We start from the raw sequence: 25,366 nt of genomic DNA on the forward strand, positions 1-25,366 counted from the left end.
CAGGAAACTAGTTTTACAGGAAAATAGCTCAGATGACATTCTGTCACGTACAAGTACATGTTAAATAAACAATGTGAATTGTGAAATAATGAGTGTGATTTCTCAAGCAGCACAAAGACACAGGCAGAAACTGGTGACACCAGCAGTACCCACTGAACAAAGACTAGTATTGTACTTATAAAGAGATGACGTATGTGAAGATTGAGTAGAGCTAACTGATCACTGGACCTATTTCATTGTGTTCTGCATATAACAAGACAAAGGGGTATATTTACTAAACTGTGGGTTTGAAAAAGTGCAGATGTTGCCTATAGCAACCAATCAGATTCTAGGGGGGTATTCAATTGTTAGCGGGTTTCGCTAAATACTCGCACTCTAAAAATATTACCGGTAATACGGTAATATGCACATAAATACTGTTAATACAGTAATTTAGTCGCTGGATTTCAGCTCGCAGCTCAGGGAGCTGCAAGCTGAAATCCAGCGAGATATTACCGTATTAACGGTAATATTTTTAGAGCGCGAGTATTTAGTGGAACTCGCTAACAATTGAATACCCCCCTAGCTGTCATTTTGTAGAATGTACTATACAAATGATAACTAGAATCTTATTGGTTGCTATAGGCAATATCTCCACTTTTTCAAACCCACAGTTTAATAAATACTCAAATATAAGCAATAGCAGGGGTGCCTATATCAGAATATTTTGCAGCTCATCTACTGTTTTTTTAATATTAGTGTAGTGAAAAAGAAAGATGAAAAAGACACAAGTAGTTATTATTCTTTCATAATTTGCTATAAGTCAATCAGATTTTGTCAGCTGTTTAGCATAGTAGAAAGAAGAAAAGGCTGTATAAGTGTTATGATTATTACAATGGTTAGAATCCTATTAGTCCACATGCTGTGATGTTCACCACAATTATTTAAAACACTTGAGCAAAAAATAATATGTCAAAAAATTACAGATTTTTGTGTTCATGTCAAGTAGCACGTATGTCAAGATATGTCCAATTCAAAACACAGCTGTATTTGTATGCTAGGTGTACAAATGCATATATGTACTCCCAACAATAGCGTAGAGATGCAACTTAACAGTGTTAGCTATAAATAGGAAAGATGCATTTCAACAGAATATAATGTATAGAATAAAGAATAATAATGTCTTGATAATGATATTAATAAATGCATTTTTCATATAAAATGTCTTTAAATAAAAATACCTTGATATCTGTATTTTACCATTTTACTAATCTGATGGAAATCTTTTTTCCAACAGTAGTCCAAATGGAAACGACAAATGAAAAATACAAATAGACAGCCACAACTTAACATATATACAGTCATGGCCAAAAGTTTTGAGAATGACACAAATATTGATTTTTACAAAGTTTACTGCTTCAGTGTTTTTAGATCTTTTTGTCAGATGTTGCTATGGTATGCTGAAGTCAAATTGCAAGCATTTCATAAGTGTCAAAGGCTTTTATTGACAATTATATTAAGTTTATGCAGAGTCAATATTTGCAGTGTTGACCTTTCTTTTTGAAGAACTTTGCAATTCCTCCTGGCATGCTGTCAATCAACTTCTGGGCCACATACTGACTGATGGCTGCCCATTCTTTTCTAATCAGTGCTTGGAGTTTGTCAAAATTTGTGGGTTTTTGTTTGTCTACCCAACTCTTGAGGATTGACCACAAGTTCTCAATGGGATTAAGGTCTGGGGAGTTTCCTGGCCATGGACCCAAAATTTTGATGTTTTGATCCCCGAGCCACTTAGTTATCACTTTTGCCTTATGGCAAGGTGCTCCATCATGCTGGAAAAGGCATTGTTTGTCACCAAACTGTTCTTGGATGGTTCGGAGAAGTTGCTCTTGGAGGATGTTTTGGTACCATTCTTTATTCATGGCTGTGTTCTTAGGTAAAATTGTGAGTGAGCCCACTCCCACCAGTGCAGAACTTGTTTAGGAATTGCAGCAGGCAGGTGTGAGTGCATCTGCACGCACAGTGAGGCAAAGACTTTTGGAGGATGGCCTGGTGTCAAGAAGGTCAGCAAAAAAGCCACTTTTCTCCAGGAGAAACATCAGGGACAAAGTGATATTCTGCAAAAGGTAGAGGCATTGGACTGCTGAGGACTTGGGTAAAGTCATTTTCTCTGATTATATGGGGCATCTGGAAAAACACTTGTCCGGAGAAGGAATGGTGAACGTTACCATCAGTCCTGTGTCATGCCAACAATAAAGCACCCTAATACCATTCACCTTCTCAGCCAAGGGAGTGGGCTCACTCACAATTTTGCCTGAGAACACAGCCATGAATAAAGAATGGTATCAAAACATCCCCCAAGAGCAGGGGCGGGCTGGGTCGGGGGGCAGGGGGTCATCGCCCCCCCGGGCCGCTCAGACTCACCGCTATTAGGGCCGGCCGCCCTCCGGATTCAATTTTACAGGATTTTTACCAGCGGCCGCATCTCATCACACGATATGCGGCCGCGTCATCGCACAGGCGGCCGCATCACATGACACGTGATGCGGCCGCATCATCAATGATGCGGCCACCTCCCGTGTCATGTGATGCGGCCGCCTGTGTGCCCCCCGTCTGAAATCTGCCAGCCCACGCCTGCCCAAGAGGAACTTCTCCCAACCATCTAAGAACAGCTGGTGATGAACAATGCCTTTCCCAGCATGATGGAGCACCTTTCCATGAGGCAAAAGTGCCCAGACCTTAATCCCATTAAGAATTTGTGGTCAATCCTCAAGAGGCAGGTGGACAAACAAACATCCACAAATTCTGACAAACTCCAAGCATTGATTAGGCAAGAATGGGCAGCCAACAGTCAGTATGTGGCCTAGAAGTTGATTGACAGCATGCCAGAGCGAATTGCAGAGGTCTTCAAAAAGAAGGGTCAACACTGCAAATATTGACTCTTTGCATAAACTTAATGTAATTGTCAATAAAAGCCTTTGACACTTATGAAATGCTTGTAATTTTATTTCAGTATACCATAGCAACATTTGACAAAAAGGTCTAAAAACACTGAAACAGCAAACTTTGTGAAAACCAAAACTTGTGTCATTCTCAAAACTTTTGGCCATGACTGTATCCATGAACTAATGAATAAAGTATCATAAGCTGGAAAGATCAATGCGTAAACGGCCATTCAGAAGCAACTTGATAGTGTTGCTAGTGTCATCATTACATATCTTTACAACAAGCCTCAGTTATATATAAAAGACAAGCCTCCTAAGTAACGCATCTAGAGATGTGCCTAACTATTACTTGCTTGCCCCCATTCTGCCCATCTGACGTAAGTTGGCAGTAGTCTAAGATGCACTCAAATCTAATTATATACAAATCTTTGTAAGCATGCACATTACAAGAAAAAGCATATTTACTCCGCGCAAATGATCTTACGTCCAACTGTAATTGCGACCCTATATGTCATTGTGTTTTCCAAAGCCACTAGCTTTTTTCATCTGTAAAAAAAAGTCCACAATGATATCACTCATTTTGGAAAAATGTTCCATATTCATCATCATCATGATCATCATCAGCTATTTATAAAAAGACACTATTTCTGCAGTCTGTACAGAGAACTCACTCACATCAGTCCCTGCCCCATAGGAACTTACAGTCTAAGTTCCCTAACATACACACAGACCGCATGAGACTAAGAACAATTTAATAGTAGCCAATTACATATTAGTATGTTTTTGCAATGCATAGCAGTATCAATACTTGCATAAAAAATTGTCCCTAAAACAAATAATGAAAATAAACAATAAAAATGATAAAATAGCTCATATTTAATACAAAAACAGTAATACATAATAATAATCAATAAAATGTCTTCAAATAACATTGGTGTAAACCATAAGTGATTTTTTTTTTACTATGACAAAATTGGTGGGTCCTTTTTTATATAATTACCTGTAAAAACCTGCAAGGTGTTTGGGGATTTTTGTAAACTGGTGATTGATTTATGATGTCCCTGGATTCCGTCAAGAAAATCACATCTCAAAGTTTTTGCAGACCAGTGTGAGCTGGAATTTACACACCTTATCTTTCACACACCCAGGTCATAGCTTTCCAATTTGTTTTGAAACTAGTTCTAATGCTAGTCTTATGTTGTAACAATAGAACTATTGTTTATTTATGATGGTGTCACACCAAGGAGACTGGAAGCAGGAAATCGTAACTGGAGTATTACCACATTTTATTTATCACCTGTTCTCAAATTACTTAAAAATAACTGAGAGGAACTGTTTTAATCTGGAGATGGACCTAAGAAATGACAAAAGTTATTATAGGAAAATTAAATAAAATTGATCTGACATTGACCAATCAATAAAAAAGGTATTAGCAATATTTAAAAAAAATATTTTTGTCACTCAGCATCATCAAGCAGAGTGGTGCGGTTCTGCTAGCAGAGCTCTTATTATTCATAAAAAAGGACTTGATGGCTCCCCCCTTCTGTTAACAGTACAATGACAAATTGGGAAGATACTTTTCATACAAACCATTTGCTCCTTGTACTTTGGTGAAAGTTGCTAAAGTATAGTTGTTAGTGGTTTAAAAAATATATCAGAAGTAAAGTACGCTGCTAATAGCAAGGGTTAGTAGTAACCAGCAAAGGTTGCACTATTTCAATGAGATAGGACACAGAAATAGGTGTGCATTGAGAGAAGAGTAATGTGAGTTTACATGTTCCCCTTGAATAAAAACGCCAAACATCACATTTAAAATATCTTTATAAAAAATGATGTATCGATGGAAACAGTTGGTCTCAAACGACGATAAGAACCAGTGGGCTTGCTCGATTTCAGCTTAAGTATGCTGGCAATTTCTTTTTTGGTCCTCTTTGGCTCACCCAATTGATGTTTTCCATGATGCCATCAGTGATTAAGTATAATACACAATAGAAAGCATAAGCATTTCCTGAATACGTTGACTGGCAAGGAACATATATAAGGCATTCGTCTGAAACTCATTAATAAATATTCAGGCATATAGGAATTCTTCTGAATATGAATATTTAGAAGTATTCTCCAGCATTCAAATTTAGACTGACTGTGCTGTTTGCTCTTACCTCTCTTTGCAGCTTTGACTATCTGCTGTTCTCTCTTGTTTGCAGCCTTGTTGGCTTCTATAAAGTTGAGGGTCTCTTTTGATAATATGCAAAAAATGTATTATAATGAAAATGTTAACAAATTCCTGAATGATTAAGCTCTTTATTTCAAACACAATACTCCATTATGTCCAGACAAAACTACCCCATAGCACAGACAAATATATACAATAAAATATATGAAAAAATATTGTCAAATTATTATTATTATCAGTTATTTGTTAGGCGCCACAAGGTATCCGCAGCGCCGCACACAGTACTAACAGTAGACTATACAGGGTGAAACCATACAGAACAATGAACAAAAAGTACCAATACTTCAGAAACTCCGGCCAGTCATATGCAGTAAAGACGGAGCGGAAGAACAGGTATGGAGACAGGAGGGGAGGGGGCCCTGCTCATACGAGCTTACATCCTAAGGGAGGGTAAACAGACCAGACACAAGAGGAGCCAGTTGAGGCAAGAGGAGAGAAGGGGGGACGAGCTAAACGGAGGAGATGGGGGTTAAGTAGATGGTTGGTAGGCTTTGAGGAAGAGGTTAGTTTTGAGTGCATGTTTGAAGGAGCACAGAGTAGGAGAGAGACGGATGGAACGAGGGAAGTCGTTCCAGAGAAGGGGGGCTGCACAGGAAAAGTCTTGGATTCTGGAGTGGGAAGAGGTGATAAGAGTGGAGGAGAGGCGGTGGTCGTTGGCAGAGTGCAGTGAGCGGGCAGGAGTGTGAATGGAGAGGAGGTTAGAGATATAAGGGGCAGTAGAGTTGGAGAGAGCCTTGTAAGTGGTGGTGAGGAGTTTGAAAAGGATTCTGTAGGGGAAGGGGAGCCAGTGTAAGGCAAGGCAGAGAGGGGAGGCAGAGGAGGAGCGGCGTGAGAGGAAGATGAGTCTTGCGGCCACATTGAGTATAGAGCGGAGGGGGGAGAGACGGGAGTGGGGGATACCAGTGAGGAGGAGGTTACAATAATCGAGGCGGGAGTTGATGAGTGCGTGGATGAAAGTTTTGGTGACACCCTGAGAGAGAAAAGGACGGATGCGGGCGATGTTGCGTAGTTGGAAGCGACAGGCTTGAGCAAGGGAATGAATGTGGGGGGCAAAAGAGAGAGAGAAGTCAAGGGTGACACCCAGGCAGCGAAGTTGGGTGACAGAGGAGATGGTGGTGTTATTGACGACAATAGAGAGGTCATGGTGGGATGATAGTCTGGGCGGAGGAAAGACAATGATTTCAGTTTTAGAGATATTGATTTTGAGAAAGCGCTCGGACATCTAGGAGGAGATGGCTGAGAGGCAGTCGGATACCTTAGCGAGGAGGGTGGAGGAAAGATCAGGAGAGGAGATATAGAGTTGAATGTCGTCAGCATAAAGGTGATACTGAAGACCGAAGGAGGAGATGAGAGCACCAAGGGAGGAAGTGTAGAGCGAAAAGAGTAGAGGGCCAAGAACAGAGCCCTGCGGGACTCCTACGGGGAGAGAGTAGGGGGAGGAGGAAGAACCAGACATGGATACAGAGAAGGAGCGATTAGCAAGGTATGAGGCGAACCAGGCATGGACAGAACCAGAGAGGCTGAGAGAGAGAAGAGTTTGCAGCAGGAGGGGGTGGTCCACGGTGTCAAAGGCTGCAGAGAGGTCAAGAAGGATGAGTACGGAGAAGTGACCCTTGGATTTGGCTTATAGGAGATCATTTGTAACCTTGGCCAGGGCAGTTTTGGTAGAATGAAGGGGGCGGTAGCCAGATTGGAGAGGGTCAAGGAAGGAATTGTCCGCGAGGTGCCTGGTTAGGCGGCTGCAGACAATCCGCTCAAGTAATTTGGAGGCATAGGGCAGAAGAGAGATAGGGCGATAATTAGCAAGAGAGGTGGGGTCAAGATTGGTTTTTTTGAGGATAGGAGAGATAAGAGCGTGTTTAAAAGAGGAGGGTACTACACCAGAGGAGAGTGATAGGTTGAAAAGGTGTGCTAGGTAAGAACAGGCCATTGGAGAGAGAGAGCGAAGGAGGTGGGAGGGGATGGGATCGAGAGGGCAGGTAGAGGGTGGAGAGGAAAGAATAAGGGAGTGAACTTCTTCACCGATTGTAGGGCTGAAGGAGCACCAGAGTTGGTTGATGGGGGAGGTGAAGCGATGAGGGTGGCGGGAGAAGGGGAGGAGGAGATGTTCAGTCTGATGGCCTCAATTTTGGAAGAGAAGAAAGTGGCGAAGTCAGAAGCGGAGAGGTTAGGCGGGACAGAGGGGGAGAGAGGAGGGAGCTGAAGGTGGCAAAGAGGCGGCGGGGATTGGAGGACTGAGAAGAAATGAGGGACTTAATGAAGGATTGTTTAGCGAGGGAGAGGGCAGTGGAGAAAGAAGAGAGTATGAATTTAAAGTGGAGGAAGTCAGCCAGGGAGCGAGATTTCCTCCAGAGGCGTTCAGCAGTGCGAGAGCATCTTTGGAGGAAGCGGGGGAGTTTTGAGTGCCAGGGTTGCGGAATAATGCGGCGTCGGCGGATAGAAGAGGCCGGGGCAACAGCGTCCAGGGCAGTGGTGAGGGAGTGATTGTAGAAAGAGGAGGCCTGGGCGAGACAGGCCAGGGAGGGAAGGGGTGAAAGTAGAGTTTCGAGAGAGGAGGAGAAGGAGGTGGGGTCAATAGCATCCAGGTTACGTCTAGTGAGGGTGGCTTTAGGCGAGGCAGGAGCAGAGGAGGAGGACAGAGTGAAGGAGAGGAGGTTGTGGTCAGATAGTGGGAAGGGAGAGTTGGAGAAGTCAGAGAGATCACAGAGATGAGAGAAGACAAGGTCAAGGGAGTGACCAAGACAGTGGGTGGTGGAAGAGGTCCACTGAGTAAGGCTTAGGGAGGAGGAAAGGGCGAGAATTTTAATGGTGGCGGGGTCAGAATAGTTGTCAATAGGGATATTAAAGTCGCTAAGTATGATGGAGGGAAGGTCAGAGGAAAGGTAGTGGGGGAGCCAGGCAGCGAAGTTGTCAAGGAAAAGGGAGGAGGGGCCTGGGGAACGGTATATGACGGAGACACGGAGGTGGATGGGGAGAAGAGATGGATGGAGTGTACTTAAAAGGAGAAGAAGGAGAGGGAAGATAAAGTAGGAATGACACGAAAAGTGCAGTTAGGGGATAGGAGGAGGCCCACTCCGCCTCCTGGACGCTCGTCTGGTCTGGTGGAGTGGGTGAAGGAGAGGCCACCGTAGGAGAGAGCGGCGGGTGAAATGGTATCAGAAGAATTAAGCCAGGTTTCAGTGATGGCAAGAAGATTAAGAGAGTTGGAGATGAAGAGGTCATGGATGGAGGAAAGTTTGGAGTTCCAGAGGGCACAAGAGAAAGGGAGGGAGGGAAGAGGGGAGATGCGGATGAGATTGTCAAAGAGCTATAATCAAATACAAAATTCTACCCGCCCCATCTGACCAGTATTTAGCATTCTAGTGAATGCAGAGAACACAGAGAGCATTCTTGTAACTGCCACACAATACGGAGAAAAGCTTTCTGACCACCACACAATAGAGAGATCATGCCTCCCCATAAGCAAAGCTGGTCAATTTTATAAATGCCCCCATAGCAATATCATTATCCCCTCAGTCACTTCATTAACCCCCTTCAGCCGTTTCATCAACCCCTTCAGCCATTTCATTAGCCCCCTCAGCATTTTCATCAACCCTTTCAACCACCTAATCACCCCCCTTGAGCCATTTCACCAGCCCCCTTCAGGAACTTCATCAACCCCCTTCAGCAGTCTCTTCATCCCCCTTCAGTTTTTTCTTCAGGCCCGTTCAGCGATTTTGTTAGATTCATTCAGCCATTTCGCCCCTTAAGCTACTTCATCAACCTCCCAATCAACCCTTTCACCAAAACTCTGCAGCACCAGACAGTCAGAGTTATAAATTATTGATGAAGGGAGCACAGTTGTGAGACAAAGGGTAGAGAGTGCCCTTTTCATGAGAAATTGCATTCTATAGAGAGAGGGTACTGTTGAGACAATAGGAGCTGGTGAGACAGAAGTGGGCATTGGACGGAATCTGGTAAAACATGCAGGTGGAATAGTATCAGGTGGGAGTTGGATACGCTACAGTGAAGAGGTGGGTTTTGAGAGAGCTGTTTAAATATTGAAGATTGGAGGAAGGTCTGGTGAGTCTGGGTAGGGAGTAACAAGTGGGTAACAACATGGGTAGTAATCTTGGAGGCCAGAGTCAGAGGTGGCCACCAGAGAGGAGGAAAGGCAAGGTCAGAGGCAGATCGCAGTGAGTGAGAGAGATATTATCTCCAAAAACATACTAGTCTCTCTGTGCGAATGTTAGGGAATTTAGAATGTAAGCTCCAATGGGGCAGGGACTGATGTGAATGAGTTCTCTGTACAGCGCTGCGGAATCAGTGATGCTATATAATTAAATGGTGATGATGATGATGAGATCAGAAAAGCATGAAGGGGAGGAGATGATGAGGGCTCTGAAAGTGTGGTTATGAAGCTTGAATTTAATACTGGAGGGAATAGGGAGTCAGTGCAAGGATATGCAGAGTGGTGCAGCGGATGGGCCAGGTGGTTCTTATCTGTCATCATATTCTATGTTTCTATCTGGAGAGAGGAAGATTAGTCTCAACACAACATGTAGGGCCAATGATAAAGGGGAAAGATGGGTGAGGGAAAGTACATATAGTAGGAAGTTTCAGTGTTCAAGGCAGGAGATAATGAGAGAATGGACAAGGGTTTTGGTAATTTTCTGAGTGAGGAAGGGGCATATTTTGATGGAAGCAGTGACAGGACAAAGCAGAGGACTGGATGTGTGGAATTACTTAGGGAACAGGGGATAGTATCAACTCTGAAGGAGACTGAAGGAGGATTTGTAACACTATAAAGGGGAAAGATGTTGACTTTTGTTTTAAATATATTGAGCTTTAGATAGCATTGGGACAAACTAGAGAGATACTGCAGGAATGTTTAGGAAGATATTATGTGAACCATGGGGAATAGGAAGAGATGACTGTGAAAATCTTGTCTTCAGTATAGCAGGAGAGAAACATCTGAAAGTAGTAGGTGAGTGGAGATGGTAGGTGTGGGGTAAAGGCCACCATCAAATTTCTCATCACCCAAAGGCTGTCAATAAAAGTGGTCAAACTTTACACTGTAAGGATGGTAAAAAAAAACTTTATTGAAGAAAAAACAAAATAAAAAAAACTATTTTTTTTTTTTATGTTAAGAAGATAGAATAATCCGCATGATTTCACCACACCTATAATTTAGTACATTTTCAGTAAACAGTATTTGTTTGGTGTACAGGAAAATGTGATACTGGAGTAACTGTGCTACAGGTTCATATTTTATGTGACTTTAAGTTAGCCAGGCCCAAGCAATAAAATGTCATCATGATATCTGGGCGGAGGCTGGAATTGTAAGTAGGTAAAAGCTTTATTTACTCCCATTTGGGGCTCTATCTACACTAAGACTGCATCCAGTTTTGAGTGGACAAAGAGGTAAGAACACATAAAAGAAGAAAATATCGGTCGCTAATATTGTTAACATATTATAATTGCTAATGTATAATTGACACAAAAATTATTGCTTTGGCAGAAAGGAAGGCAAAATTCTAATAATGTAATTTCCAATGTTTCCTTAAATTTATTATATGAATTACCTGCATTAACATTCAGTCCTATTACATTTTTGTCTTGTGCAAATATATTTTGCATTTGTATAGCATTTTTTAAAACAAAATAGGATTCCATTTACTGTACATTTTTATATTTCTTCAACCTTAACTTTCGCCATCCTTATCTTTTTTGAATGCTTCAAATTTAAATGTACGACAATGTTGACTGCCTGTAAGGAAATAACTATTCCCCTGACACAATTAGAAAATGCTAGCATTTGCCTCTAACCAAACAAGTCCTCATAAATATGTATTTATTTAATAATTAAAACAGAGTCACAGGTGGCTACCAGAGAGGAGGAGAGGCAATGTCAGAGGCAGATCGCAGTGAGTGAGAGGGATTGTATCTCATGATGAGATCAATAAAGTCTGAAGGGGAGGAGATGATGAGGGCTTTGAAAGTGAGGGTAAGATGCTTGAATTTAATTCTGGAGGGGATAGGAAGTCAGTGCCAGGATATGCAGTGTGGTGCAGCAGATGGGCCAGGTGGTACTTATCTACCGTCATATTCTATGTTTCTATCTGGAGAGAGGAAGATTAGTCTCAACACAACATTTAAGGCCAATGATATAGGGGAAAGGTGGGTGAGGGAAAGTCCATATAGTAGAAAGTTTCAGTGTTCAAGGCAGGCGATAATGAGAGAATGGAAAGGGTTTTGTTAATGTCCTGAGTGAGGAAGGGGCATATTCTGATAATGTTTTGATGGAAGCAGTGAAATAATGTAATTTCCAATGTTTCCATAAATTTACTATATGAATTACCTGCATTAACAGTCGGTCCTATTACATTTTTGTTTTGTGCAAATATATATTCAATTTGTAAAGTATTTTTTTTAAAAAAATAGGATTCCATTTACTGTACTTTTTTATATTTCTTCAACCTTAAATTTCGCCATCCTTATCTTTTTTGAATTCTAACTTCAAGATTAAATGTGCTACAATATTGACTACCTGAAGAAATAACTATTCCCCTGTCACAATTAGAAAATGCTAGCATTCACTTACAAACAAAAGTCCTAATAAATATGTATTTAATTATTAATTAAAAGATGCATAAATAAATTGCCCTTGGCAACTTGGTGTAAAGTATACAACATAGTAAATAGAATAGCTCCGCTGGAGTAATCAATACCCAAACATGGATTAAAGGCAAAGTCTCAAAAATGCATTTAGATAAATTGTTCAGATTTCCCTATTTGCAATGCATCTTAATTTTGCCTATTAAAAACAATATAAAGGCAGACAGATCTTTTTTTAAGTTTGATCACAAAATGCTTGGAAATGCAGTGTGAGGACAAACCTTTTATAGCATTAGAAATTAGAAACATTCTGAACGTGCAAATTCTATTTTTAAAGTTCTTTCACAGAAAGGGTAGTGGATAAGTGGAATAATCTCCCATCACAGGTGGTTGAATCTAATACAGCAGAGAAATATACTACATATATATATATATATATATATAGATATATATATATATATATATATATATATATATATAATATATATAAGCCTAGCGGCGTGTGTTAGTGTGTATGTGTGTGTAAAAAACTATTTTCTCAGAAAGGGCTCATCCAATTGACCTGAAATTTGGTATACTGACATTATTTGACAAAAAAATTCTAATAGTGAAGTCAGTTAACTTCCATCATCCCCCCTTTCCCCCGTGGGAGGGGTAGTAAAGGCTTAATTTACCAGTTGAGTGCTCAAACTCTTGACCGTGTGGGTATTTATTTACCAGAGCCTATGTTTGGTAATGGACAATTGTATGTCGAATTTTCACGAGTACAGAGAAGCAGTGATGTGAAAGTGCAGGTTATGAATACTGCCCTTCAAAGAAGACTGATTGAGCACAGCGATAAGGTGTTTAGCAGAAACGTTGTGTATCGAGAGGTTTTAGAACAGTAAGACGATGGAGATTAATGATGTGGCGATGAAGATGAAGGATGAGGTGATGGAGAAGAATGATGAGGTGGTGACATGTGGACAAAACCACGTTAAAAAAGGGCGCTTACGTCAGGAAGTAACGCTCTTCCCCTGAGGAGGCCTGGCCTAGCCCCAAATGCATGACAAGAACCTTTTTAACACCTTAAGTAGCTTGATTTGACTAGAATGCATGAGTATCATGCATGGGTTAACTTATATATATATATATATATATATATATATATATATATATATATATATATATATAGTGGGTGAAGTGGAAATTTAGAGTGCCAGCCCACTGTGATCACTGTGTGTGTGTACGTATATATATATATATATATATATATATATATAATATCTTAACTTTATTCAACAAAATTAGAAAGGCAATGAAAGGATAATATGAGAGAGATCAAACTGGTCGATTTTCTATTTGATAGAAGACGCTGTTATCATTCCCAGTAAAGAAAGAGTATTTTATTTTATGTAAAGCATTTGTTTTGCATTAGCACACAACCATTTAGCTTTACTTGACATTTTGTTTTCTGGCAATGGCAAATTTGAATATATACCTTTTCACATATGCTCTCCACCATATCGTTTGTATATATATATATATATATATATATATATATATATATATATATATACAGTGCTTTTTTGTAAGAAAAAGGGTGCCAGAATTGACATCACATAGTCAATCACTGTACACATACCCACATGCGTCAGTTGTGTAACGAAACATAACGGCAGCCGCCCGCAGTAAGCACTCAGCATGCAACCACACGACCAATCACTAGCTGAGCAGCGCCACAAGCCAAGCAATGCCATCACAACCAGCGCGGACAAAGTACGCATGTATCGGACTTGACACACAAGCAGTCCGCATGCACCGTTTTAATGATTTTACAGCCGACCTGCTACGCTGGACAGTTAATATATATATATATATATATATATATATATATATATATATATATGTCCTTAATATAACTGTTGTCTCCCATATGTTGGAACCTCTAGAAAATAAGGTTATATGACGCCCTAAGCTAGCTGATAATGATGATAGTTAGCACCTGATAGATATAAAGGTCTTCTCTATACTATTTCTGAAATTCCCAGAGTTCCTCCATCAGAGGTTGGTAGGCTTTTGTAGCATATACAGTGTAGTATATAAGTAAATGATTTAATGATTTACTAAAGTAATGAAATAGGTGTACATCAAATACATGTGCATCCTGTGAAGGAGAATATTCCTGGAGTCCTTGTGAAGCAAAAGACTCTGGGAATTTTTCCATCCTGTTCATCTAGATACTTGATGTATGTGTAAATCTCTATTTTGTTAAAAAATTGCAAGGGAACAACACATGACAAAAGTCTGCCAACCTTTAGTGGAACTTCAGAAATAAGAGCCTTTTTGGTATGAGACAACTCACTACAATTAAGTATAATGCAGTAATCCTGTGCTAATTTATTTAAGCATTTGGTGACATGTTTTTTTATTTTCTACATACATATGCCAGAAGGGGAAAAGCACCATTTGACCTAGAAATATAACATTATAAAATTAATTTAGGTATAATAAAAATAAATGTTAAAGCTATTCGCTGTTGGGCTGACTTATCTTACATATGACAAAATTGGTCTGGTTCTTGTAGTTTGAAGTACCTCTGATCACTACAAAGTTAATTTACACAAAAAAAAGCAATAACTAAAACAATAACAAATGACTCATGCATTTTTGAAACATTCACGATTGTACAGTATAGGGATACATGATTTTATTTTAATTTAAAACATTAAAATGATTAATAGGATGTAAATGACTTGTTATTACCTAAAGTTAATAGAAGTTAGAAGTTACCACAATGCATTTTTACCTTCATCGTCTCAACACTGTTATAGACTAAACTGCACAAATGGCAGAATGCAGATTTTCTAAGTACAGTGTGGCATGCTATTCAGCAAAATGGCAAAGAAAACGCTGAACTTGAATGTTGCACCTCTACAAAGCGGCTTGTTCCACTTTTTAAATAGATATGCTCTGAAAAAGTTAGATACGGGCAAAATTTTGACATATCTTCTCATTTCTACTGTCTGGAAAGTAAGAGGTATGTCCTAAAATGGCAAAAAAAGAGAGATACAGAGTTGCGCAAAATCACCTAATTCAACATTTATTACAATTGTAGCAGATGTATATATATATTGCATCAAAACAATACAAGATTTTTTGGATATATATTGCTTTAAAATAAATTTCACACAGTATATGACATATGTAAAAATAGCTAAAAAACTAGTCTTCCATATATGTATAGAGACTATAACATGTACTCCAATAGAAACATCTCATGAACCCGATTTGGGTATATAAAATAATATAATATATATGCACTTGAGCCTCAATTCATGCAAAGATGTCCAACTTATAGAATATAGATGTCAGAATATCCTGATTAATTGATGTTAAAGATGGGGATATCTCTTTGAAAATTCTGAACATCCGTGTATATAGAGAGGTATTCTTCAAATATGTTGCTCTAAAGATTGGGTGATGATCCCATATGATAAAGAAACAAAATAAGCTTCTTTACCGCAATCACGGCTAGTGGATATTATCCACTGAAATGAAATCATTCCAAAAAATCTATTATTGTTTTGATGCAATATATATATACATCTGCTACAATTGTAATAAATGTTGAATTAGGTGATTTTGCGCATCTCTGTATCTCTCTTTTTTCGCTATATCTGTATGGAGGTTTAACACTGCCTCCTTTTGAGTTGCTGCATCTGATACCTAGGATTTATAGACACTACTGGATATATATGGTACATATTAGCGCCAGAGACTGAGGGCTAGATTTACTAAGCTGCGGGTTTCAAAAAGTGGGGATGTTGCCTATAGCAACCAATCAGATTCTAGCTTTCATTTATTTAGTACCTTCTACAAAATGATAGCTAGAATCTGATTGGTTGCTATAGGCAACATCCCCACTTTTTCAAACCCGCAGCTTAGTAAAACTAGCCCTGAGTCTTTTTTGAATGTCCTAAAATGGACAGTGTTGTGAAAAATATTGCTATTTTTTCACTCTGTAACATCACGAGTAACCAAAGACAAGGCTATATCTTAAAGTTGTCTAAACAAATATTAACACATCTGTATCAAAAAGACATTATTAGTCACAGAGAATTTCTGTGGCCAGATAACAGAACTCAAAGGAAACTTTTAGCATCATTTAAAGGTGTATTTACTAGGGTCGGAGAACATATGTGTTATGAATTTTCGCCTCCTGCTCATCTATCTGTAGCCACTCAAATCATCAGATGGTCTCAGGAGCCAGAGTATTTCAGGATATGAGTACAGTATTCTGATCTTGTGGGAGACTGTGACCTGCCCATTTATCTGATTATGTTAGTGAGGGCAGTGTAGCATGCGATGGGGCAGTGTCATAATGTGGGGACGGAAATGGAGGCACATAGGAATTCACAGATTGAGAGAGAGTGGAAGGAGCAGGACACCCATCAGAAAAGAGGAGTAATGATGAGGAGTAATGATGTAAGGCTTCTATTAAATTAATACAGAATGATTGTAACGTCAAATGCTCCTCTAGTAAAACAAATCTCAAACACTGATCTTGTTATTTTACATAAGGAGCGCATAATTTGCAGCACGGCGGCTTAGGGGCTAGCATCTCTGTCTCACAGCACTGGGGTCATAAATTCGATTCCTGACCATGGCCTTATCTGTGTGGACTTTGTATGTTCTCCCCGTGTTTGTGTGGGTTTCCCCCAGGTGCTCCGGTTTCCTCCCACCCTTCAAAAACACACTAGTAAGTTAATTGGCTGATATCAAATTGACCCTAGTCTCTCTCTCTCTCTCTCTCTCTGTCTGTGTGTGTATATGTTAGGGAATTTAGACTGTAAGCTCCAGTGGGGCTGGGACTGATGTCTGATGTGAATGAGTTCTCTGTACAGCGCTGCAGAATTAGTGGCACTATATAAATAGCTGTTGCTGATAATAATTTCTTCTATTACACTTTTTCAATTTGCAACAAAACAATTGATAATTTTGACAATTGTCTTTTGATAGTTACATGTGTATTTTTCCTTCACTTGCACATTTCATCACTGTACGGTTTCAAAATGAGTTATAATACAAATGACATCACTACTGACCAATTACAAATGATTACATCACTATTTACCTTAATATAAGGATATATGTTACAGAGGTTTCTCCTTATATGTCACTTGTGTATTATTTTACTTATATTGCCTAGGCCAAGAAAGGTCGGTTTTTCCAAACAAGCTGCTTGCAAGCCACCATGTCTTACTTATACACCAATCTATGGAACTTAAGAATCATGTTATTCTCTGCTCTGGTTGCTTCTATTTATGGTAAGTCTGATGTTATAAGTATTTCTAATGTATGTATTTTGTAAGTACTTAATATAGAAACACCACCATTCATTACCTAATAGTCATTGCTTGGGCATTGGTCGGTGGAATAAAGAGGCAATAACCCTGCAGCCATGAGGGGTTAAAGTGACTATATCACTGTTTTAATAATAAAGAAAAATAATGCTGATTAAAACAAGTGTATTTTTATTGTTCCATGATACATCTAAAGAATAACGTTGTAAGAAATTACCATTATTACCTGAGGACTAGCTGTTCCCCAGCATACTTAAAAAATGCAAATGTTAAATCTGTAGGCTAAAATACAACATTCAACTCCTTTAAAAGACCACACTGAAGAGGAGAAAAACCATACATGAAATCAATTTGTTTTGGGGGTAGGGCTCTAAAAGTATACATTTTTAAGTTTAAAAGGGGTTGACTATCCCTGGCTTAAATAAAAGATGTTTCAAGCCCTATAAGTAGTAATCATTTACACAACATTTAGAAAGACACATTTGAATGATAATACCACTTTAAACCTCTTGAATACTTTAATGTATCATCATAATTTAGAATGAAATTTAAATGCCTCCTACAGTGTATTGGAACCAGTGCTGACCATTGGATATTGCTGAGCAGGAACTTAAATATGCCCGAGCCTGGTTTCTGTGAGAAAGGCAGAACTAATTTCCATGGACAACCTGTGCTAGCTGCTCATATTAGCAGTCATTCCTCATTTATTTTGGTTGCTTGTTAGATTCAAGTAAGTTAACATGAAGGCTGTCCCTGTGCCCCTGTATGCCACTTTAAATACAGATACTGGTGATCTGGCAAAAAAATGGAGAGAGAAATGCAGAACAGGGCAGCACCTCAAGTTACTGAACAAAAATATAGGGTTGAAAAGTAAAGTAGTGGGGACAGACCAACAGTCAACACTTTACTACCTACTACACTGCGAACCTTGTCCTTCTGACTTTAGCAGACAGTGGACTCATAAATGTAAATTTCCATGCTTACCAACCCATATCTGATAATGGTTGTGTATGAGCCTACACTGTAAAGTTTGGTAAGTAGAACTGCCCAATGTTGTATTTTTCCGATTTTTGAGATTCTGCTCTATTGTACACTTTTTTCTCTGTTGTTTCGATTGCGAAAAATTGATTTTGCACAAGCAATTGTTTGTTTGTCCGAAATAATTTCAAGATTCCAAGCAAAGAACAGTTTAGATCAGCGGTTCCCAAAGTGTGAGCCGTGTCTCCCAGGGGTGCCGTGGCGCTGTCACAGGGGTGCCACGGCCAGGAAGAGAAAACACAAAAAAAACTTACCAATCCGTCATCACGCCCAACATTCAGTGACAAGCGGCAGGAGAAAGAAGGATGCTGGGTGCTGGGCCTCACCAGATTGGTAAGTTTTTTTTGTTTTTGTTTTTTCACTTCCTGGCCCCCGGGATGCAGAGGGGGCAGAGTGAGTGGATGCAGAGGGGGAAGAGTGAGGGGATGCAGAGGGGGAAGAGTGAGGGGATACAGAGGAGGCAGAGTGAGGGGATACAGAGGGGGCAGAGTGAGAGGAGGCAGAGGGGTCAGAGTGAGAGGATGCAGAGCGGGCAGAGTGAGTGGATGCAGAGGGGGCAGAGTGAGTGGGTGCAGGCACACAGAGTGTGTGGAAATGAAGGAGGGCACAGAGTGTGTGGATATGAAGGAGGGTACAGAATGTGTGGCTATGAAGGAGGGCACAGAGTGTGTGGATATGGAGGAGGGCAGAGAGTGTGTGGAGATGAAGGAGGGCAGTGTGTGGTTGAAGGGGCACAGTGTGAGTTAGCTGTAAATTATTCTTTGACAGAAATATCATTTAAAAAAAAATATAAAAATATTCTTTTCCCTTGGATTTATGTGTATTATTTTTCCATACAACTAAATAAGCATTTCTGTCCTGACCTAAATACTTATTATGGTTTTTTTGACCCAACTACTTATACAACGGGACTGCTCGGTAATTATTTTGGAGGGGTGCCATGAAAAAATTATGGAGACTCTAAGGGTGCCACAAACTGCAAAAGTTTGGGAACCACTGGTTTAGATAAAAAAAGAAATATGTGAGAACTCTTTTCTCATAGTAAGTTGTTTAGATTTCTAAACTGTTCTGACTATTTCACTATACAGGTGGTTGTACAATGCCCTTGAATCTAACACATGCTGTGCTCAAGGAACCTGTTTTGGACTCCTATGAAGAGGGAACTAATCTCATATATTCCTGTATACCAGGGTACCTTTACATTTCTCCCATGAATAATGTTACTACCTGTCAGAAAGACAACACATGGTCAACAATTGAGGATGACTTCTGTCGTAGTAAGTATGTTAAAATCAATGGGAGCTTGCAGTTATTTTATTTATCCTATCTACTATTTCATAACTGTTATGTAAACATATACAATGCAAATGACAAACTGATGCTGTTTTCTTATAAAGTTTACTAAACAGTTTAACTAACTAACTAACTAATTAACTAACTAACAAACACCCTGAGCACCCTAGAAAAATATATATTGTCACATTGGTCAATCCACTTGAATTAATTTTATCAACACTTATAAAGTGTATTAAGGAGATTGTATTGAAAATCTTTTAAAAAGTATAACAGATCATCACTCAGCGACTCTTATGGAGAAGAGGAGACAGCATTTCTCCCAACTGAAAACATACAGTATGAAAGATGCATGATGCATAGTATAGTAAAACAATAAAAAAAAAATTGCTAGTTCGATATGCTAAAATCCATTTAAAATATTTCATTATTTACAGTAACTAGAATTAATATATTTATATTAGTATAATTTTTGGTAAATACTAAAAACATTTTAATTATGGTTGTTTAGAAATCAAGAATTGAAAATTAATATTACAATATAAAAGCTAACAGTATATATTAGGTGATATTACTTTTGTATAATTGGTTGATATGTTATATAGAAGTCCACACATTTGCCTGAGAACAAGATGACAGTTGGAACTTTGAATTAGATATAATTATATAAATAGTATCAATAGTGTAATAGGTTAAAACTACATAGGGGCACTGACAATGAGTCTCCTTATGAAGTAAAATGCATTAGCCAAGTGTGTACAAGTGTAACCCTTTCAATTTTCTATACGATTACTTGATCTTGTATTTAGCAGATTGCATTTTTAAGAAAATTATTATTATTATTATTATTATTATTATTATTATTGTTATTATCCTTTATTTATAAGGCACTGCAAAATGTCCACAGAGCCATACAGATTACAAACAATAGACCATGCAAGGTATATCATCACAGAACAATTAACGAACACCACTAAGACTCCAAAAGTCACAAGCATAGCTAATACCAAAGTAGAGAAAAGACAAAAAGGAAAAATTATATTCATTATTCTGCCATTAAAATTGGTTTTCTCCGTTCACTTTTTTTAATAGGCCAAAATGTGGAACTTACAAAAGTGTGGCTGTGGGGTTAAAATTGTCTTAGTACCATTATATTCATGAAAGAAGAACTGTTCATTTCTGACAATTTTGTTAAAAAGAAGAGAAAAATAAATATTTTATAGTTAATACGAATCTTTCATTAATTAGTGTGCATTTATATTGGTGCTAGATTTTCTTTAATAAAAAAATAAGAATATGAAAATATTACAAATGTCTGAATATGATTAAGTGCATAAATAATAAAAAGTACAAAAAAGAAAAGAAAGAAAGGTTATCTATCTTAAATATGTTACACAGGGTACGCATATCTGATATAATTGACTGGGACCACAGTACATGGTTTTGTTGGTTTTGTTTTATTTTATAAATACAATAAAAATCGTTATAAGCTAAAAAATATATGTTATAAAGGAGGCTTACCAAATTATTATAATAACATTAAATACACCAAAAATTATTAGACTATATAATTATTAAATGTTAATATTTTGGATAGCAAAACTTGTGTCAAATTTTGAAATGTGTAAAATGGCTTATAATACACCAAACAAAAGTTAAATAAGGGAAAAAGAAACAAAGCCATTTTCAATTGACAACATTGGGTTATTTTGTTATATTCTTTGGCAGGCATCTAACATATCTACAAATGATGGACTTTATATGAAATAAAATTATTTTCAGTTGAATAAAGGCAACATAACAAATGCTGCACACTACTATAACAAGCATAATATATTTTTTTTGCTAATTGGAAAACACCAGTGCACTCCAAATGCAGGAATGCGCTTCAAATTTTGTTTGCAAGGTTACAGAAGTTGTTGACTGTGGTCAAATATTGATATCTTTTCAGTCAAATAGCAGCAACAATGTGATTTGAGTAATTAAAAGTCAGCATCAGCAGGGAGTCCTAATACATGTCCTATTTGTATTAGGATTTATTCATAGTTAGTCATGATACCCCCCACATTGATTTTAATTAACATTATTTTTTGAATGGACCTACCATTAAATTCAGAACTTGAACTCTATACAAAGGAAAGTAAACATAAAAAGTTGTGGGGCAACCTTTAAGATATTAAAGAACATAGACATCAAACTCATAGGGCATGGGAAAAGGACATAATGACCCATATTGATACTGAAGTGGTAACATCACTTAATCCCCAATAATACATGATGATGTCACTGCTCACCAATTAAACATATTTAAAGAAGTTTATACGGTTATTAATGTCACTTCTGCATAGTGAAAGCAATAAATAAACTTAAAAAAGTACTGGTGCATCCACAGCTGGAAATAAACCATATAAAAAGCATTGTGACTTAACAAAACCCACTGGTATTTGCTTCTGCTAGTCAGTTTCACACCACATAAAACGCTTTGTTGCATAATATTAATGAATAATTCTTCTTTGTATCAGAGGTGTCCTGTGGAACTCCAGATCTTGTTGACAATGGAGAAGTTCAATTTTTTGATACCCTGTTTGATTCCACAGCAACATACAGTTGTAATGATGGGTAAGTCTCCGCAAATCTATTCTTATAGTAACAAGATTTTGGTAGTAACCTGTTATTATGTTCTGTGTCCTACAGATACATTCTTTTGGGGAATGTCAACAGGAAATGTTCAGCTGATGGCCAATGGAACGGAAAAGTTCCTTCTTGTAATCGTTAGTACCCTTTTTTCCTAATACACAACACAATTATAGTTGTAAGTGTAAGCTGACTTAATATAAAAGAGATACATATTTATGTGTTCTTTCTTAAAATTGCATATTTTCCTTTATTCATCTATATATCAAATATAACAAATGGAGCAATATCAACTTTTCCGCAGGATAGAAAGTAGAGATGAGCGAATTTTTCAAAAAGCAGAATGAGTATTCACTCGTCTCTAGAATATCATTTTCTGATGGTGAAGGAATATTATGGGCTCAGCACGGTGGCTTAGTGGTTGGCACAGGGGTCATGAGTTCAATTCCCAACCATGGCCTTATCTATGTGGAGTTTGCATGTTTTACCCATATTCGTGTAGGTTTCCTCCGGTGCATCGGTTTCCTCCCATACTCCAAAAACATATTATTAGGTTTATTGGCTGCTATCAAATTGACCCTAGTCTCTCTTTCTGTGTGTGTGTATGTTAGGGAATTTAAACTGTAAGCTCTAATGGTGCAGGGACTGGTGTGAGTGAGTTCTCTGTGCAGCGCAGCAGAATTAGTGATGCTATATAAATAGCTGATGATGATGATGATTCTTGTGCAAGTTAATATGTTTATATTTTTTATTTCAGAGACCTGTCCTGACCCACCAGAGATAAATTTTTCCACAGTTATTGCAGATGCTATTGAAAATAACCACTATTACCCAGAGACATTTACTATCTTATACAAATGTATTTCTGGCTATGAGTCTCCACAATCACTGCCGTTATCCATCAAATGCCAAAGTGATTACACCTGGTCAGAAGTCAATGCATCCTGTGTTAGTGAGTACACAATTTCCAAATGATAACTTTAAAAATATAATACATATGATATAATACATATGACTACATAAAGAGCTGTGTCCCTATCTATCACATATTACACTGTCTACAAGCAGATCAATTATAGCAGTGCATCTTGGAACATTCAAATATTTATATGTAAAAGTTCCCATAACATGATAGGAGTTAAGATGTTTGACATTGCATGTATCCTTGTTAATTCTCTTACTTGGGGTAATTTACAAAAAATTACATGGTGCAGCGTATCTATATATGATCAAACCCCCAATAAGCATGTTAATTGTACATTTGTGCATCTAAGATGTGCAGTCATCTTAGTTTTGAATGTGTGACACAAGGTCATCAAAGTAAACATTTTTATTGTTGTCCCACAATACTGCTCATTTGGCTCTCATTCATTTTTCATATGGCTCCTGATCTTAATAGACATTTTGGTTGCCTTGACTACAAGTGAAAAATAGTTAAATAAAAAAAAATCCACTGAAATACATTGGTCAATGCACCAAAAAATACGCATTTTGGGCCTAGATCATTAAGACATTTATCTGGCTGTTTTTAGTGTATCCTCTGTAAAATAATTCTGCGCTTACTATAGCCTACGTTTTTGGGATGTGAACGAGGTGGGCAATAGGCAGATTAACATAGGCAATGTACAATAACTGCCTGTGCAGGGAAATTCCAAGCCAGCTTTGCGCTCATTTCAACCTTTCAATCTCCTGCACCAGCATCTGGCATCTAAGTTTTGATGCCAGGTCTGGCGGCATTACAGACGCCAGACCTGGCATCACTACCCCAACTCCCTAGGGAATCCAGCCTTAATGACTCATGTCTGTTGCTGATGACAAACACTCAATATTTATCCTATTGATTTTTAGCAGAGATTTCCAATTATAAATAGCTCATGAAAATAAAGTAAGCAATTTACCTCTACCAAACTACTTTTGTGATGACTAAGAAACATCACAACCCACTGATCATTCACAGTAATCATTTGTAATAATAAGTAATCAAATACACTATCTTACCATGCAAAACCACATGCAGCAATATAAATATGTGATAACAGAATAAACACTGCAATGATTTTTCTTATTGCTGTGCTTTCTGCTCATTTGTCAATAGGATTTTACATTAGCTGTTGTGCTATGTGTACAAAATTCAAATGCAACTGTCTATCAGATTCTAACTATTTTTAATTTTGACAATGAAAGCAAACATGTGATTGGCTGCAATAGGTTACATGCACATTTATCCACATATCACCATATTATTAAACAAGCCCTACATGTGTTTTTCTTTTTCAGGAATGTCTTGTGGGTCACCAGGAGAAGTGCAGAATGGAGAAATCAAAATGGAGGATAACAAGTTTAAATCCAAAGCATTCTTTTCCTGCAATGATGGGTGAGCTTAGAAGACAGGATAAACACCAATTTTTTTATTTGTTCTCTTATATTAATCTTTAAGAGAATATTATTTACTCTGTAATCACTTTTACTCCTTTATGTTTTTAACTTGTCAACTCTCAGTAAATTTACTGGAAGCCATCAAACAAAATAGCTCAAATCTTTGCTGCCAGTAAAAAGGAAATATAAAAACCAGTGAAAATATAAAAAAATCATGCTAAACTACACCTAGTATGCCGCCCACCAACTGTTATAGAACAGAGCACAGTGGTGAACTCTACATACACTATTACTGAGCCCCTTTACATATTAACTTCTACTTTTTTTTTTTTAGACATTTAGGTGTTACATGAATAATTTGTCTGTAAAAATGGTTTGTAATTGTAGGTAACCCTGATCTATATTAAAATTAGAGATGCTCGGGCTCGGTTTTCTGAAAACTGAGCCCACCCGAACTTAGGGGATCCGAGTAGACTTGCGAGCCAGGTCGGTACTTTCGCGCATCCTCGGATCTCAATCGAGGCAAAACGTCATTGTTGCGTTGTCGGATCTCATGGGTTTTGGATTCCATAAGTACCTCCCTCCCCAGGAGAGCCAACGCCATTGCTCACACAGAAACAGAGGTAGCAATGTTCTTGTCACTCTCCAGTCTCCAGTGACATTGATCAGTGCCATTGCTCATACAGAAACAGGAGGGGTAGCAGTGTTCTTGTCATTTGACAAAAATTTACTGGAAATGACTGTAAATTAATTTTATTGAGGTTATTAATAATGTAGGAATAAAAAAGAGTCAAATTATGTGATTTTTAGCAAAAAATAGGCATTCAAAACGAAAACCAAAACACGCAAGGGCGGTTTTGCAAAACGAAAACCAAAACACAAAGTTAATCCAGATCCAAAACCAAAACACGGGAGTCAGTGAACAT

At 38.1% G+C, this 25,366-nt stretch overlaps 1 protein-coding gene across 1 annotated transcript in view; it reads left to right on the top strand.

The window, feature by feature from the left end:
• Positions 1-10,471: 10,471 nt before the first annotated feature.
• Positions 10,472-25,366, top strand: part of LOC142138992 (zona pellucida sperm-binding protein 3 receptor-like) — a 45,405-nt gene continuing 30,510 nt past the window's right edge. The window contains exons 1-7 of the mRNA XM_075196192.1: positions 10,472-10,560; positions 16,946-17,063; positions 19,226-19,414; positions 21,953-22,049; positions 22,125-22,201; positions 22,822-23,016; positions 24,342-24,438. Of these exons, the coding sequence (XP_075052293.1) occupies positions 16,991-17,063; positions 19,226-19,414; positions 21,953-22,049; positions 22,125-22,201; positions 22,822-23,016; positions 24,342-24,438 (728 nt within the window). The 5' untranslated portion in view covers positions 10,472-10,560; positions 16,946-16,990. The remainder of the gene's footprint in view (positions 10,561-16,945; positions 17,064-19,225; positions 19,415-21,952; positions 22,050-22,124; positions 22,202-22,821; positions 23,017-24,341; positions 24,439-25,366) is intronic.

This window comes from Mixophyes fleayi, chromosome 2, assembly GCF_038048845.1.
Source record: "Mixophyes fleayi isolate aMixFle1 chromosome 2, aMixFle1.hap1, whole genome shotgun sequence".
NCBI classification, from domain to species: Eukaryota; Metazoa; Chordata; class Amphibia; order Anura; family Limnodynastidae; genus Mixophyes; species Mixophyes fleayi.